The 18469-nt window shown below is 36.6% G+C and overlaps 1 protein-coding gene across 1 annotated transcript; it reads right to left on the bottom strand.

Annotated features, from left to right (window-relative positions):
• Positions 1 to 536: 536 nt before the first annotated feature.
• Positions 537 to 6242, bottom strand: LOC127562699 (alpha-1,6-mannosyl-glycoprotein 4-beta-N-acetylglucosaminyltransferase-like). The gene is made up of 4 exons (XM_051998607.1): positions 6002 to 6242; positions 4563 to 4693; positions 3489 to 3645; positions 537 to 1778 (listed from the first exon to the last, which is right to left on the bottom strand). The coding sequence occupies exons 2-4, from the start codon at positions 4668 to 4670 to the stop codon at positions 631 to 633; spliced, it is 1413 nt and encodes a 470-aa protein (XP_051854567.1). The 5' UTR covers positions 4671 to 4693; positions 6002 to 6242; the 3' UTR covers positions 537 to 630.
• Between the last annotated feature and the right edge of the window lie 12227 nt (positions 6243 to 18469).

The raw sequence follows: 18469 nt of genomic DNA, 5'->3' as shown, positions 1-18469 counted from the left end.
GTTAGGTTGCTGGTCTACCCCCATAGGGAGTCCTGGAAGGGCTCAACTAGTGAAATTACTTCCTTGGTATTTAAAAAAAATCCACTATTGCATAAACTTAAAAAACAGCAACTTCCAGTATATCTGGGTCCCCTGAGGTTTCTCATAATCAAACACATTCTTGGCAGTGTGGATAAAAGGTAATTTTATCCCTAAATTCACTTGGTTTTAAGGATAGACAGACAGGATAAACATCCTGGAGTTTTCAGGATCATTTGCTCATGCTGGACTGGGGAAGGCAATTTAGGAGGGTGGATAGATTTGAAGGAATGGATCTCCTTACTGCCATGTGACTCCTTCCAAGGATAGAAAGGGGTCTCTGCTCTTTATCAACTTGTCCATTCAAAGGAGAGATATAAGTAAAGTGCTTTGCCAATATTAAAGTTAGTTATATATATATATATATATATATGTGTATATATACATATATAAATAGGTAACTATTGTTGTTGACATTAATGTTATGGCTATTATTACTCTCAAAAAATGCCCCTGGCTGTTTTTCAGTGTTTTATTTTTCTGTCCCCTTTGTCATTACAGACTCCAGATTGGGTCCCTCTCCTTCATTGTACCCTCCTTCTCCACTGTTCCTCAGGCTGTCCAAATATTGATGTGTTTGATCATAATCCACTCATCCTGGGTAGTTGTCACCACTAGCCTCAGGCAGCTTACCCTATTTTCCATTTCTTTGTACAGCATTTTATGATCAAATTTCCCATTTTGTAGTGCTCCAAGTGGGACATAGTACATACAATCTTTGGTGTTTTCACTGCGATTATAACCCAGCTCTACCTTTCCCCCAAGTAGGAACACTAGCTCTTCTTCTGGGCCTGTTAAAACTTGCACTCGTCTTATTTTAGCTGGTTCCTCCAAAGCCACAGTCAAGTGGTTGCCTGCCATAGGTTCCAGCGCCCAGAAGAAATCCTCTTCCAGGCTATAGGCTTTCTCAGGTAGATAGTCTTTAAAAATCTGCATGTCAGTGTAGATGAATGCTGGTGGGTTGTTGGGTTTCCCAAAATTGTTTTCTTGAAATTTGTCCTTTGGTTTTAAGGAACTGACTTGATCATGAAAGGGATTGTCAGAGGAGAAGTTGTCTTCATGGATGGAGAAGTCCATGGACCGGAAGAGCGAGGGGCTAAATTGGATGGGTTTTTCCTGGCCTAGCATCTTGTAGAAGGTAGAGAAGAGCTTCTCAGGAGGCGAGTTCAGATAGTAGAGGAAGAAAGAGGCCAGACGGGGAAGGTCCCTGGAGTGACAGAGCTTGCCTGTGAGGTCCAGCTGAGAGAATTCCATGATCACCCAGGGCCTCTCCTTCCAGATCGCCAGTGCCCTTTGTATGTCAGCGATGAAGTTGGGAGCGCAGCGGACATTGTCCTCAATCATCAGAAAGTAGTCAGAGAGGTTGGCAGCGAAGTTCATAAGAAAGGCATAGTCTGCAATCTGCTTAAACAGGATAGGATTGAGGAAGGGCTCACTCCCGTTGGTTTTTAGGTTTTCCAAGGAGGAATAAGCAGCAAGAGGGGTGTGGATCACGAGCAGCTGCCCTCTGAGGATCTGCGGGGCAAAGATTCTGCTAATATTGAAGCTCCTCTGTCTGAGTGATTTAGGGTCAGAATCAGAGAGGTGGACCACCACTGTGAAGTACATCAGTTCACTCTTGGAGGAAGACTTGAACACTGACTGCAAAGTGTGCATGAGGTATATCCCCTGCTTGGAGCACAGTCCTAGAGTTAGCAGCTCTGGGGAGAAAGTTTAGGAGCTAGTTAGAGGACTTGTATGTGATGGGGTTGGGACGCTTCCTTAGCCCTTCTCTACTGCCCCTGTTTTCTGTCTTTCCTTTTTTAATTGCCTCTTTCTTAATCCTCTTAGCAAACTAGATAGCCTAGGTTAAGGTTTGACAAATTATTCAGAGGTTAAGTGAAAATTTTCATTTTTGAGAATCATAGGACTTTAAGATATGAGTGTAGAGATCATTTTTTCCAACTCCCCTCATTTTATAGATGAAGAGAAAGACATAAATAACTCACCCAAGATCATCTTTCTAGAAACAACCAAAAGTTAGAGACAATCAGGCAAAAGGCACTTTACTGGTCCAAATCTTTCATTTTATGGATTTAGAAAATGAGATCTAAAAAAAGGGAAATGACTTGCCCACATTCATATTGCTAATAAGTGGCAGAGGCTATACTATAAACAAGAATTCTTGACTCCTAAACCCAGTGTTCTTCCCATTCTCTCCTACCTCCTTTTTCTACAAACTTCAGCCTGTAAGCTCATAATTGATCTCCCATTTTCCCTATTCTGGGGCTTTTAAAACTTCTACTCATGACTCCTTTTTAATTGAGAAATTTGTATACAACCCTGGGTGTATCTAGGGATATAAAATAAGTATGAAAATCAAATATTTACTTATAATAAATCACATAATAAATTTCACAACCCCCACATTCAATTATGTATGAAGATGTGACCCATAGTTCAAGAAACTTTGCTTAGTATTTCCTCTGCCAATTCCCTTAGTATTTCTAGTAGTCTCAAATTATCCTAATGAATGGTTCTGATCATGTCATTTCCTTGCTATTATTATTATTATTATTATATTAAAACATTAATAACTCCCTAATGCCTAAAGGTTAAAGTCTAAACTTCTTCGGCTGACATTCAAAACCCTTCATGATCTAGACCAAACTTGGTTTTCTAGACTTATGTCCTTCTCCTCCCTCAGTTCTAGCCAACTATCTCATGCCTATATACCACTTTTTCACCTTCACTCAAAGAATTCGCCTGCTTGGAATGTCTAAATCTGATCCTTCAGCCCAATCCAAGTCCTTTCTTTTCTTGGGCCCTTTATCCCCTTTGAAATGGCTTTAGAGTAGACAAAGTAGGGAGGATTAGTGGAGGAGAATTAGGTGGGGGAAGTAAGTGCTGGATTTGATGTAAGAGGACCCGGGTTTGAATACCAGCTCTTCCACTTAGTGACTGAGTGATATTTGGGCAAGCTCTTCACCTCTACAAGACTCAGTTTCCTAAATTGTAAAATGAAGAGGTATCAGAAAAGTGATCTATAAAGTCTCTTCTGGTCTTAGAGCTATGATTCTGTCACCATACAAACCTGACATCCCTCATCATTTGTTCTAGAGGCTGCCTTGGTTTGGCTAGCATCATTTCAGGGCCACAGACTAATAAACTTTGGGCTATATAATCTCTTGAGTCTCATTGGTTCCAAGGTTCTGAGAACCTAGAGAACACAGTGTAAAGGATTCCCAAGAAGCTCATTCATTCTCTTTACTACCTATAGTTTTCTTTCCATCTCCCCTCCTAAACCATCATTCCCTCTTCTTTCTTCAGAACCCTGTTAAGATATGATTGCACCTTCTCCCTCAGCTATCTTACTCTTACCCCTCTGAAGAGAGTTAATTTTCCCACAAGCTTCCCTCCCAGGAACTCACTCTTCTGTTGGGACGGGGTTCCAGCCAGATGCTGATAGGAGACATTATAGAAGAGGTCTGAGTTGTTCTGCCATTCCTTAAAATTTCTCAAGAGGCTCTCTTCCCCAGATGTGACCTGCTCCTGGGCTATCAGCCAAGTCAAGTTCTTCTTTGCTTCCTGAGAATAGGATTAGCACCAGCTTTTTAGGAATAACTTCCAAACTCTAACTGAAAAAGGCAGAGTGGGATCCCTTCCGTAGATCCTCCACTCCATTCTATGTGGAGATTGAACAACCATCTAATATATTTTATGGATCTATTATGTGTTTAGAATTGTGCTAGTCACTATAAAGGATACAGAAGAAATTTTAGGATATAGTCCCAAACCTCATGAAGTTTTTTTTTTTTTTTTTACGAACCCTGTATAATTCCTCTACTTAGAGTTCCAAAATCTAATATCCAAAATCTTTGTGACAAAGAGAGATTATACTTATTTTTGTCTTTATATTCCCAGTGACTAGCACAGTAATTGACCCATAGTAGTTGCTTAATCAAGGTGCATTTTGATTGCTTGTGTTGAGGTGTGGGAATAGAGGGAGAGAGATCCCCTCTGTTTCGAGGAATTTGTAAATCCCAAAATCTGTGGCAAAAAAGGATTTTTATTGTTCACTAAGGAGGAGGCTTTCTTAGCAGGCAAAATTCGAATTTGGCAAAGGTGTGGTAACTAATCCCTAGTTATATGGGCAAATGTTGGCCTGGGGCTGGGAGCTGTCTGGGCTAATCAATAAAGGACCATTAGACAGAGATCTCCAATTGAATAAAATCATTTAACTGGCTTTTCCCAGTTCCCTTGAAGGGGATCCGGGCCACCCCCAAAAGATTTCAGTTTCAATGGAAGGTGATTTGACCAAGATCTCCAATTGAATGAAGCCACAGTTTGGGAAGGGCTTGTCTGGGAAGGTATGCTTTTCCCAGGGGAGAGTCTGAGACCCGAATCTCCCTTCTTTTACAGATTAAAGGGGACACCATTTCAGGGTTCACCCCCATCAGTTGAATTAATCTCAGAAATTATTGCCACTTGGTTCTGTTACTTACCAGGGCTTGGTCTTCATCAGTGATGATAGTAGCTTCCAAACTGCTGAAGATACTGAGAAGCACTGAGCCTGTTAGCACTAAGATACAGAGCTGAGTAGAAAGACACATGGTCCTTAGGGTGAAGTACAGTTCTGTAGAGAAGAGTGAGAACAAGCTTCGTGGTGTAATTAAAAAAGAGGCACACAGATGGAATTCTATAGAACTGAATTCTAGTCCTGGCTCCCAAACTAACTAGTTATATAGGACCTTGAGTGAGTTTTTTTATTTTCTTTGAACCACAATTCCTCATTAGTAACATGAGAGGGATGGATTAGATAATGCATAATTCCTTCGGGTCTTGATATTCTGCGATTTTATGAGAAGGGGCTAAGATTCAGAATTAAAAACTGGAAAGACTTTATTTTCACCCAAGACTAGAGCTGTCCATATAGAATTTCTTTTTTTTTTTTTCCTCTCTTTTTGTTTTAGGCACATGACATCTTTCCCTTCTCCCTTCCCTTTTAATTCCAATGTCTTCCCTCTGTTGATTATTTCCCATTTATCCTATGTATCCTAAGAGCAGTTTGCATGTCACATCCCCCCTTAAACTGTGGGTTCTTTGAGAGCAGAGACTGTCCCTTGCCTTTCTATTTATTGAATGACTGCTCACCACTTGTATTTTTTCTTCCCCTGAGCTTTTACCTCTTAGCCAAACTGAATAGACACAGTCTTCCTATAATGAATGGAGACTTCCCAGGATGACTTCTGCCTTTTAGTGTCCCAAGTGGTTTGCTAATTAAAGGAAGCCTGCTTTCCTCTAATTGTTGTTTGTCCTTCATTCTCAAAGAGGATTAATGATGTCAGAAAGGTAATGTCTTGACTTGCAAGTGAATTGAATTTAAGTGAAGCAAAGCAGTGAAAAGTTACCAGCCTAACTTTGTCTAGAATCTTTGGAGTCCAATGGCAATATACAGAGCAGAATGACTTTTTTTAAGCTAAGATTTTTTCCCAGGTTTCACTTGTCTGAGGCAATAATTATTCAATGATTAAGAGTAGGTAAGAAATGAGATTTAAAAAAAAAAAGCCTTTTTCTTTAAATAGACTGCCTGGAAGAACTATGTAAGATAGAAGCCATGTATTTGGGGATAGAAGGTAGGCAGGGAGGAAAATAAAAAATGCTTTGCCTTCAATGATCCCTAAATGCCAGCCCTCCCTTCTCCTTTCTGAACTTATGCTTATTTCCCTTATTATTAGATCCCTGCCCCACCTTTTTCTTTTAAATCTTTTCAGTTTTTAGTTGAAAATGAAAATGTGAATTTTTTTTTTTTTTTTTTTTTTTTTTAGCAAAGCCTTTCCTGGATGTTCCCCATGCTTTGAATCTCCACAATTGTGAAGGAAACAGTGAGCAAAAGGATCAGAAAGAAATACATTCAAAATTCTATCCACTTCAAACTCCTCACCATTGTTGAAGTTCCAGGCTCATTCATCTAAGTTGTTGGGTTTTTTTGTTTTGTTTTGTTTTGTTTTTTTCCCCCGTTTCTTGTTCCCAGGGTACACAGAAGACAAGGCTCAGATGCTTCTTCAGATTTCAGAGCTTTCTCCAAAGTTCAGTAGAATAAACTTTAACCCCTTTGGGGCAGGATTTGGGACTGGACCCAGCTGGATGGGACCAGAACTTGCCTCTTTTGAGTTTGGCCAAAGCTGGATCCAAGTAGGTCATAGTCCCCTGACAACCATTGTTTCTCTTGAATGGTGGGCCTGCCCACCACTCCCCTCTCCAAGCATCTGTTTGGATGGGTATATGGGAGAGAGTGTGTAGGATAGGTTATAGGGCATTATGGGAATAATCCTTGTTCCACCAAGAATAACAGAAGAAAAAAATTCATTGACTCTCAGAGTTGGAAGAGACCCTAAAGATCAATTAGTCCAAATCTCTCATTTGACTTTAAATGATGGGAATTTAAATCTAGAAAGATGAAATAAACTTTTCTGATATCTTACAAGTTAACGGCAGAGCCACAATTAGAAAAAACTCAGTTCTCTCTCTCTCTCTCTGTATATATATAAATATATATATATATATACATATATATATATATTTAAATCTCTCTTTCATTTCAGCATATATTCCTCTCCTGCCTTCTATCCAGGGAGCCATCCCTTATTTTTTGTTGTCATTTGTTTTCAGTCATGTCTGACTGTCAACTTCATTTGGGGTTTTCTTGGGCAGAGATGTTGGAGTGGTTTGTCATTTCTTTCTTCAACTTGTTTGATAGGTAAGGAATCTGAGGTAAACAGAAGTATATGACTTGTCTAGGGTCACTTTGCTAGTAAGTGTCTAAGGCCAAATTTGAATTCAGGAAGATAAGTTTATCTGACTCCAAGTCTGGCACTGCCATCACTCAGCTATCCTATCATTCATTATAGTAAAGATTAAAAAAGAGAGAGAGAGACAGAGACAGAGAGACAGACAGAGACAGAGACAGAGATAGAGACAGAGAGACAGACAAAGAGGCAGAGAGAGACAGAGAGACAGACAGAGAGACAGAGACAGAGAGATACAGAGAGAGACACAGAGAGAGAGAGAAATTAAATTCATTAAAAACAATATATACCAACCAAATTTAACGGAATATGCAATATTTCACACAACCCCAGGCACCCCTCTGCACTCTCTCACTTCCCCACCCCCAACTTCTGAAAAGAAGTGAGAGAAGCATTTTCCTGTCTTGTTTCTGCCAGCCCAAGTTTTTGTTTTTGTTTTTTATTTTATACTATAAGCCCTCCTTCTACAACTTATTTTTCTGCTGAAACAATGAATGTTCTGATATGACTTCATTTTTTAATCAAGCTGGTACTATTAGGATAGCAATAAAGGCTTCTTACACCTACCCCACTTATCCTTCTCAGGTACTCTACAACCAGGGACACTGGCTCCTCTGCTTTTCCTTCTACATATCCCTCCATCTCTGATCTTGGGCAAATCACTTAATCGGGACAAGAATTTGAACTCCAAGCATTTTACCCACTCTGCCACTTAACTGCTCCTCCCCACCTTTTATGCACTACCCCAGTTCCTACATCTGTAAAATGAAGATAATAATAGCATCTGCCTGACAGGGTTGTTGTGCAGATCAAATGAGATAATAGCTATGTAAAGCACTTTACCAACCTTAATGCATTTTATAAGCATTAGCTGTTATTGTTACAGGAGAGGAAGGAGGTTTGCTAATTCTGAGTTAATTTTATTAATGGAAATTTGCCAATTTCAAATTGAAAGCCCCAGGTGTGTTTAATGTGCTTTTGCTGCTCTAACCACATTTGATAAAATGTGATCCTGTTGCCTCCTACCATGTCTTGTCTTTGGATAAAGGTGAGGAAGTTTGATTATAGAACTCCCACTTGGCAGAGGAAATCAGGAGAGGAAAAGCTAAGAAAACTATGATGAAGGGATAGGAATTTGGTACTCAGTTATGGCTCCTTTATCTCCCTCCTAAAAGATTATAGTTTTCTGTCCTAAACATAGTCTATCCCATTCATCGCCCTCACATTGACAAACATCTGAAAGCTAGTAGCTGTGTTATTATGTAGATTTAGAGCGAGTAGAGGGCTTGGTGGCAATTGAGTCCAACTCTATTTTATAAATGAGGAAACTGAGGCTGGGAAAGGTTAAGTTCCTTGTCTGATGTCACATAATTATTAAGTTCTGGTCAACATTTGAACTGGAGTCCAGCACTCTATCCATGATATGCTCTACACGCTCTTCCTGTCCCTTTCTTTGCACTGGTAAAAGAGGAAATACTGTAAATGATCCTTGGTGTCTTTTGCTTTCCCCAAAGAACCTAAAAAATTAGGGTGCTGTTGTTCCACAAGAGCTTTTTAATGAAAACATTCTAACTGCTCAGTTCTTCAAATGGTATATAGCAGGTGGAATATCCATAAGCTACAGTCTTAGGTGGTCAGTCTCCTAAAAGAGAAGGTATATTATCCACTCCCTAAACATGTCAGGACTGCTGAAGTCCTGACTAGGTTACAAGAAGGAATTATTTTTTAAAATGTATATATTTTTTATACACATAGCTTTATGAATCATGTTAGGAAAGAGAAATCAGAGCAAAAGTGAAAACCCATAGGAGAGAAAAAAAAAAGAATGTTGATTTACATTCAATCTCTATAGTTCTTTTTCTGGATGCAGACAGCATTTTCTGTCCAAAGTCTATTGGAATTGTTTTGGATCACTGAACCACTGAGAAGAACTAAGTGTTTCATAGTTGATTATCACACATTCTTGTTGTTATTATGTATAATGTATTCCTGGTTCTGCTTGTTTCACTCAGCATCAGTTCATGTAAATCTTTTCAGGCCTTTCTAAAATCAGTTTGTTCATAATTTTTTATAGAACTATAATATTCTATTATATTCATATGCCATAACTCATTTAGCCATTCCCCAATTGATGGATATTGACTCATTTTCCAATTCTTTGCCATTACAAAAAGAGCTGCTACAAACATTTTTGCACATGTGGCTCCTTTTCAAGAAGGGATTACTCTTGATGTGTTTGTAATCTCAGACATAAGAGACCATGGCTCCAAGTTGCTTTTGTCACTTAGATTGAATTAAGCATAAACTTTTTGATTCCTAGATTTCTGCTATAATAACACTGTATTAATTTAACTATGCAAGAATGCTGGTTTTATGGACTTAGTTATGCTGGTTTTGGAATGCCTAACTAAATGGTTTGGAAGGAAGAAGACTGGCTCTAATTTTTAAATCAGCCTCTAAATCATAAAATTGGCATATTAATAGAATCCTGGTATTGATTCTTTAGCATATCAATAGCCTTCATAAAGTGAACAAATCAAAGGCTTTCTTTGAAACTAAGTAAGTTTAGTTAGTATCCAAATCTAAACAAACCTCCAAACCTGAAAGCTTTTTCTCTTTATAAATATACTGTTTGTTCACCACTGCTTGATTGCTTTCTCTTTTAGAATCTAGCTGACTGCTAACAGTCTGCTAATAAGATCTTTGCCTCTTAAACTGGAGATAATGTAAGCCTACAAATTGTTTTGAAACACCTAGAATATATTTCACTGGCCTGGAATGCCAACAATATTTTGGAGTTCAGTTTCTAAACACTAACACTCTGATATGGTCAAGTAGGAAGACCAATCTTACTGAGATGTGAAGGGTAATAACAACTGGCATTTATGTAGATTTAAGGTTTGCAAAGCATTTTACAAATATTATGGTACTTTATCCTTACAACTCTGAGAGATAGGTGAAATTATTATCATTTTTCTGATGATGAACCCTGAGGAAGACAGAGGTTAAGTGACATGCACAGGGTCACACATAGCTAGAAAGATCTGAGGCTGAATTTGAATTCATCTTCTTGATTCTAGGTCCAATGTTCTTTCTATTGCATCACCTATAGCTATTTCGTAATAGAATTATTTAATATTTTGCTTAAACTTTTTTTACTCATCTTTTAGATGGTTATAAGGTTGATTGGTATGTAGGCTAGTATATCAGTAAAAACTGAAGAACAGTTTCTTCTAGTTGTTAAAAGAATAAATTTAATCTTAGACTGGGGGCACACTGGCTGACTTTTGTTGGTTCTGGATAGATGTGGTGGCCAAGTCGCAGTTGTGCTAATTACTTTACTATAGTCAAAAAGAGACTTTCTGGCTACCACCTCCTTTTCCAGTCACCTTAATAGGAAACAGAGAGTCAACAGTTATCTTGAAGAGCTAAATCCCAGTAGATGCTGGCACAGAGTACTTAGTATAGCCAGAAATATACAGCAGAGATATGATGCAATACACAGAGATAATACTCCCAGAAGAAATAATGTTTCCAGGATCCTGTATCCTGTATTCATTCTCTGTATGTTTATACTCACTCAGCATCAGTTCATGTAAATCTTTTTTACTGGTTGGGTGAGTTCACAGGTAGAAACCTGTATAGACATTGGAAGGTTTTTTCTTTTCACTATTAACCAGAAAGCTTTTGTTCAGAGCTAATGAGTCCTCTGGCTAACTTTTAAGTACATTGATGAGGTTTTGAGAGCCATGATTTTGAATGGGTATTTCCCTTAGTGCCTTGAAACTGGGGTAGCTTTTTAAGGGTTGGACTCCCCAATAGAAATTTAACCCTTCTCCTTGCTGCAAAAGTCCTTGGTCAACAGCTAGAGAATGTTTTCTTGCTACCCTTCTTTACATTTTCTTTTTGTTTCTCCAATCAGATAAATTCTTATCTTTTCCCTTATTATCAGTTATTTTCAAACCCACACGGGGTTTCAGTAACATATATATTTTGGGATAAGACTCCCTTCCTCTCTCCCTTTCCCCCCTTTCTCTTAGGTAACTAGTATTCCCAGCAGCTTCTTACCTTGAGGAGTAGAATCAGAAGGTGCAGTGGGAGTCTGCCAAGCCTAAATAACTGAGCTTTGATTTCAGTTTGGTTTTGAAAACGCATAAAAGGAAGAAAGGTATAGCTTTGAGATGGCAGGCTGTAGTCAGATTCTTGGTGAGATAGATACTCCAGGAGGGGCTTTGAATGGAGATTGAGACTGGGAGTAGTGCAGCTACATCTCTCCCTTGCTTGCTCATCCACCTGTTCAAATTTCTGAGAAGAGCTGTATATGTTTTAAATGTACTGAAGCTTCTCATTATTGCTAGCTCCTTGAAATCAATGAAACGATAACCAGTGCAATTTTAACTCCTTGCCTCCTTCCTTATGTTTGCAGTTAGCAGGCATTTCCTGAATAATTTGTTTCTTTAAACTAATTCTTAAGTTTGTTTTATGTTGTGACCAATCATAAATTCTTATGATTCACATCTATTAATTAATTAATCATGATCTTTATGAATCATTAATCATTAATTAATTAGTTAATCTTTTTCCTCCAGAAAAAAGGTAACAGTTTTGTACCTTTGTCTAAAATAGTTTAGTCTTAGCTTTGGGGAATTTGAGCTGTAATTGTGAGATTTATAGGATTGATGGTCTTTTTCTTAGGTTTATGATCCTTTTCTTAATAATTATCTTATTAATAGTATCAATTGTCTTAGTAAGAATTGTTATCTCATTAATAATTATTAATACAAGTTATCTTATTAATTTAATTAAACCAATAATTTAATGCTCATTATTATTTTTAATTATTTATATTTATAATTATTATGAATTGAATTAATTAGTATCTCATTAACAATTCTCTCTTAAATAACAAGATAAAGACCAACCTTGTGATTGGATGCCTTACTATTGGATGCCTTAACTATTGAGTTATGGGTAAGCAAGATTCAAATAGAATAGAGTATATGGCAGGTGCCTAGTTAACTTTGCTAGACAGTGCCACCTGCTGGTGACACTTATATGTCACGTTTCTCAGTCCCCTTATAAGCATGGACTTAATTCCAGTTTATCCATGTCCCCTTATCCAATACTTGTGCAGTTGATTGATTGAACCCAAACATCAGATTTTGCATTTATGCTTATTACATTTCTTATGAGATTCAGCCCCATCATTCTAGCCTACTGAGATGCTTTTGACTCCCTAGTCCGACTAGCTTTCTGGGCCAACTTCATTTGATTAACAAATTTGATAATAAATATGCTATCTAAATTGTTGTTAAAGCCATCGCAAAAGATTTCAACATCTTTGCCTTGTGAGCACTCTACTAGAGCGACTTCCCTCCTTGGCACTGATTCATTAATCACCACTTTGGGTAGTTTAGTGATTCAACCATTAAATTTTTAAATGAAAAAAAATTAATCATTAAAAATCTGCTTTTTCTTTCTCTCCTTTTCTCAATTGAAATAGAAAGAAAAACAAAACTCCCAACCAGAGGTCCTGGGACTAAGCCTGTGATCAAAATATCATATTCAGTAAATTATCCATAATATTGAATGAGAAAAAAAATGGACATTCAACAAATTTGCAGATTTTCAGGACTTTTTTCAACCAAACCCAAACTCAACAGAAAATTTAACATATAAGAGCCAATATTAAAAATCAATTTCAAGGAACTTAAAAAAAAGAAAGAAAAACAAAACTCCCATTATAAACATGTATAGTCAAGCAAAGCAAATTCTTCATAGTCCATATCTAAAATATATATGTCTATTTGTATCCCTGAGTCCTTCCCTTTTCTATCAAAGAGGAAATAGTGTATTGATTATTGCACTGATCCTAAGTTTTTCAATGTAATTTGTCTTTTAAAAAAATATATTCTTTTATTTTTATTTTCCCCAGTTCATGTAAAATATCACTTTTATTGATTTTATATGTGCATTCATTTTTTTTTTTACACATTTCCTTATGAATCATATTGGGAAAGAAAAATCAGGACAAAAGAGAAAAACCAAGAGAGAGGAAAAAAAAACAAGAAAAATCAAAATAAATAAACATAGCATGTGTTGATTTACACATGTTTTCTATCCAAAGTTTACTGGGATTACCTTGAATCATTAAATTGCTGAGAAGAACCAAGTCTGTCATAGTTGATCACAATCTTCTTGTTGCTGTGTAAAATGTTTTTTTGGTTCTGCTTTTTGGTTCAACATCAGTTCATGGAAATCACTCCAGGCTTTCTAAAATCAACCTGTTAATCATTTCTTACAGAACAATAATATTCCATTACTTTTATATACCATAACTAATTTGGCCATTCCCCATTTGATGGGCATCTGCTCATTTTCCAATTCTTTGCTACCACAAAAAGAGCTGCTACAAACATTTTTGCACATGTGGATCCTTTTCCTTCTTTTATGATTTCTTTGGGTTATAGACCCAGTAGAGATACTTCTGAATCAAAAGGTAGGCACAGTTTGATAGCTCTTTGGGCATAATTCCAAATTGCTCTCCAGAATGGCTGGATCATTTTACAACTCCACCAACAATCCATAAGTCTCCCAGTTTTCCCACATCCCCTTCAACATTTATTATTATATTTTCCTGTCATCTTAGCCAATCTGAGACATATGAGGTGACACCTCAGAGTTGTTTTAATTTGCTCTCTGCTAGGATGTTCCTAAGAGCTTACTGTTTGTATTTGAGTGTCGGAGAATGGGGCCAGCTTTCTTTTTATCTAGACTACAAAGCATATAGCTAATCTTCTCAACCAGTTATTAGAAGTTATTGAATATGGGATAAAATGGAAAATTTTGGTAAACTTGAAAAGTTTTTTACAAAATTAGTATCTTTAGAATTAGATGGAAACCTAATAAAATCTTTACAGAAAAAAATTTAAACCTAATCCCTTCATTTTACTAATTTAAAAATGTTTTCCATTACTTCCCCAATTCTTTCCCTCCTCTCCCCCTGAAAAAAATCTAATTCCTCCCACCCCTTTTTATACAAATATATATAATAAAACAAATTCTCCAGCTGTCTGTGTCCAAAAAAACTCTTAATATGTACCTTGAATCCACTATTTTCATGTCAGGAGTTGAGTAACATGGATCATATAAAATATTAGTCACTGCATTAATCAGAGTTCTTGTTTATCTTTACAAGTTGTTATTATATAAATTGTTCTCCTGGTTCTTCTCATTTTGCTTTGTAACAATTCATATGAGTTGTTCCAAGTTTCTCTGAAATTGTCTTCTTCACAATTTCTTATAGTAAAATAGTTTTCCATTAATTCACCTACTATAATTTGTTCAACCATTATCCAGTTTATGGGTACACACTTAATTTCTAGCTCTTTGACACCACAAAAGAACTACTATAAATAGTTTTGAACTTATTTGTCATTTTCCTTTTTCTTTGCTTCCTTTAGGAGTATAGCCTTAGTAATATATTTATCATTGAATCAAAGGGAATGCTCTGTTTAGCAACTTCTAGGACATGATATGAAATTGCTTTCTAGAATGATGACCAATTTACAGTTCCATTAATATGAACATCAATTATTATTTTGGTTAAACTGAAAATTATGGCAAGGAACCACTAGGTTTAAAAATAATTAATATTAATATTAATAAAAGAGTCATGTTTTCCCCTAACTCTTCTATCATCTGTCATTTTCCTTTTATGTAAATTTTGTCAATTTGAACAGTGTGAGATAAAATGTCATTGCTTCAATGTATACCTTTAATTTATTAGTGGTTTGGGGCATCTTTTCAGATGGTTATGAATAGCTTGGATTTCTTCTTTTGAAAACTTCTGTTTATATCCTTTGACTATTTGTCAATTAGAGAATGGAGCAAATTTCTCTTTATCAATATCTGGTAAAAGATATTTCTGTAAGAAATGATAAACAGAAAGAAATGATAATACCATGTATTAAGGTACATGGGGGAAAGCAGCTTGGTAGTACAATAGATAGAGCTCTGGCCCTGGAGTTAGGGGGACCTGAGTTCAAATCCAGTCCCACACATGATATTTACAATCTGTATGACCTTGAGAAAGTCACTTAATTCCCAATTGTCTCACCCTCTAATAACCCCTCCCCCCCAAAAAAGAATAGGGAATTGATAGAAAAACATAAGAACAAAGGTCATTTTATAATATATATGTAAATGGTTAAAGGCAATTGATTCTTTAGATAAGAAATCTAGGCTATTAATAACATATGAAAAAATGCTTCAAATAACTAACAATAAGAAAAACAATAAGAAAAAAAACCTTTGAGATTCTGTCTTACAACCATCATTGGCAAAGGTGATTAAAAAAGATAATGACAATGACAGGGTATAGCTATGAACTGGTCTGAACTTTGCATGCCCTTTGATTCAGAAATACTACTACTGGGTTTATTTCACAAAAATGGAAATATTTTGTGCAAAATATGGGCAAATATTTTTTATAGCAGAACTTTTTGTAATATCAAAAAACAGGTATAAAAGTGGATGTCTATCACTTGGGGAATACCTGGAAACAAATTGTGACATATACATATAATAGAATGTCTAGAAAATCTTGCATGTACTAATATTAAATGAAGCAAGAGAACTATTACCACAACCTTGTAAAAGAAAATTAATTTGGGATTTGGAAAGACTTAACTTTGATTGATGTAATGACCAATTTTAAGTACAGAAGAATGCATCAGCAGCTTTCTTAGCACTTTTTAGTGGAATAGTACATATCGTACATAGAGAATATCATGGGAATAATGCAGCTTAGTCTGCATAATTTATGATAAGACCTACAATAATATTTGATCATCAAGTTGCTGACTTTTTTTTTTAATTCATTAGACACATCTTCTCATTGCTCTTTTGCTAGCATATTGTTATCTGAATTCATGTGAATTCACCTATGTTAGTGCCTTTTGATTTCATGTTTGACACATAGCTGTTTCATAGTCTCCATCCAGAGATATCATTTTTATTTACAACCAATAACAAAATGTTGTTGGACTTTACTATTGCTTTTTGAAGTAAAGGTCCTTTGTTCTTAAAAAAAAAAAAATTCTGTAATTTTAAACCTGTTTTTCAAGTACTCTGAGAATATCAAATACTTTATCTCCTTTTAAACAAGGAAATATTAATCTTTTTATCTTAAATTTATGAACCCTGTATTTCATAAACTTTGTCCTAGAACTACTTGCTGTTTTATAGGTATTAATTGATCTAAAAGCATTTTAACAAGCTTCAACTTCTGCAAGTAGTGCCTTAACATATCTTACTTCCTTTCTCCTTGATAGTCTTATGCTTTATGTGTCTTGCTTAAAGGACAAGTTATTGGTTTAATTATACTTCTAGATTCAAGATCAGAGTCTCTACTATTCTTTGGGGCAAATTAAAAATTTTATACTTATTAAATCAAATGAAAATTGTTATCACTGGAGAAAGTTTCCATGATATGGAATAGCTATTTTATGTGCTTTTCAGTGGAGCCATATAATTAAATGTTATTTATGTCGTCAGATGACTAATGGTTTGAGGTGATTTTTCTCTCTCTGTCCCTTCATTTGAAAGTCATAATTAGTTTTATATTCAGATGTGATGATACTATATCTAAGATTAGGCAGAACTACAAAGGGATTAAATTATTTTCTTTGAAGAAGGCATATTTAATATAACTGATTCTTGATATTACTTTCATATGGTATATTTAAACTAGAGAACAGTTTTTTTTTTTTTTTTGTGGACATCAAATATTCTAACATTAGATAACTTCCAAAGTGCAAAGTGCCTTCCAATTACACAGATATGAGTTCTGGAAAAGTCAATTATTCTTTTATCTTGTCTTGGTTGAAAAATTAAAATGATTATGTGAAACATGTTCAGGAAGCATTTTTTTCAGTATGTAGAATTATTCTGGGTCACTATATAGTTACACAGATCCACTGTCCAATCTCTAGGGACAGAGATAGAGTACATTCAGAAATTGAAATAATGAATCAAATCTTGTTCTGAGGCAATTTTTGATTATACCAACATGACAATCAAGTGACAAATCAAATTGCTCAAGCTTTCAAAAAAAGTTTTTGTCAGCCTACTATGTGGAAGAGAGGTACTAGTTAAATGCTGAGAGGAATACAAAGACAGGGTTTCCTGTAGTCTGGGACAGAAAGGACAAGAAGACAACTAACTACAATGTATGACAAATTTCCTAATAGATGTACAAAGAAAGTGTTTCAGTAGTTAGAAGAGAGATCATGTTAGGGTGAAGGGGTTGGGGAAAGTTTCCTACAGATATAAAGTTATCTGTTGGTCAGTAATTAGAATTTATGAAGCGTACCAATTGTCAGGCAACGTACTAGTGTTGAAGTTACAAGAAAGAGGCAAATGTACAGTCTCCGCTCTCTAGGAGCAGTCTCTTCAAATCTAATGGGGAGATAATAAGCAAACAAATGTGTATACTTTAAGTCATATACAGGATTAATAGGAAATAATTTTAAAAAGATGGAAGATGTTAAAATTAAGAAAGTTTGGGAAAACATTTCCTATAAGAGATGGGATTTAAACAAAGTCAGGGAAGACAGGAGATGGAGATGAGGAGGGAGAGAATTTCAGGTATGGGAAACAGCTAGAGAAAATGCCTAAAATCAGAGATTTTATCTTCTTCAGGAAACATTGAAGAGCATATTGGGGGTGGGAAGGTGGGAAAAGATGGGCTTAAGTGGCACAGTGGATAGAATACTGGTCCTGGAGTCAGGAAGACTCTTCACTAAGCCTCAGTTTCCCCAGCTAGAAAAATAAGGTGGAGAGGAAATGACAAACCATTCCAGTGTCTGTTCCAAAGAGCAGGATACAACTGAAAAACGCCTCAACAAGGTGTGAAGCCTGGAAAGGTAGGAGGAGGCTAGATTATGAAGGGCTTTGAATGCCAAATGGAGGACTTTTCGAAGGGAGATGGTATTACGAGATCTGTGTTTTATGAAATTCATTTTAGTGGCTGAATGGAGGCTGGATTGGAGTGGGGAAGAGACCTGAGGAAGGCAGCTACAAGGAGACTGTTATACTAGTCCAGCTGTGAGGTCACGGTGGCAGTGTGGGGAGAGAAGGGGACATAGGAGAGATGTTGCAGTGACTCCTAGTTGTGAGCCTGAGCAGGGGGAGGTTGGGGCTGTTTTCCACTAACAAGGAATTTAGCAGCGGGTAGATTTTTATTTAGGTGCCTCAGTACACATTGCCATTGTGACCACAGGCAAGTTACTTCCTTTCCCAGTTACGCGCTTTCTCTTCTCTAAGATGAGCTAGCTAAGTTGGAGGATCTCTACCAGCTCTGAATCCCACCATCCCGAGGCGCGACTTTTGAGCTGAGCTTCGGGAGACCGTTCTAACCCTTTCCACAGGTGCAGATGGGGGTGGCTAGGGATGAGCCAATAGGAGCCCAGAGGCAGGTTTCGACACCTGGGTGGTCCAGCTTGGGGAAAGAAAGGCTGTAAAGGTAGCCTCGGGCTAGACCGGCGGGCTGGAGATGCTGTAAAATCGCTTTTTTCCGGAAGGGCTCTCGCGGTGCTTGG

Source organism: Antechinus flavipes, chromosome 4, assembly GCF_016432865.1.
Source record: "Antechinus flavipes isolate AdamAnt ecotype Samford, QLD, Australia chromosome 4, AdamAnt_v2, whole genome shotgun sequence".
Lineage (NCBI taxonomy): Eukaryota > Metazoa > Chordata > Mammalia > Dasyuromorphia > Dasyuridae > Antechinus > Antechinus flavipes.
The sequence above is the reverse complement of the archived record's forward strand: the minus strand, read 5'-3'. Positions and strand labels throughout refer to the sequence as shown.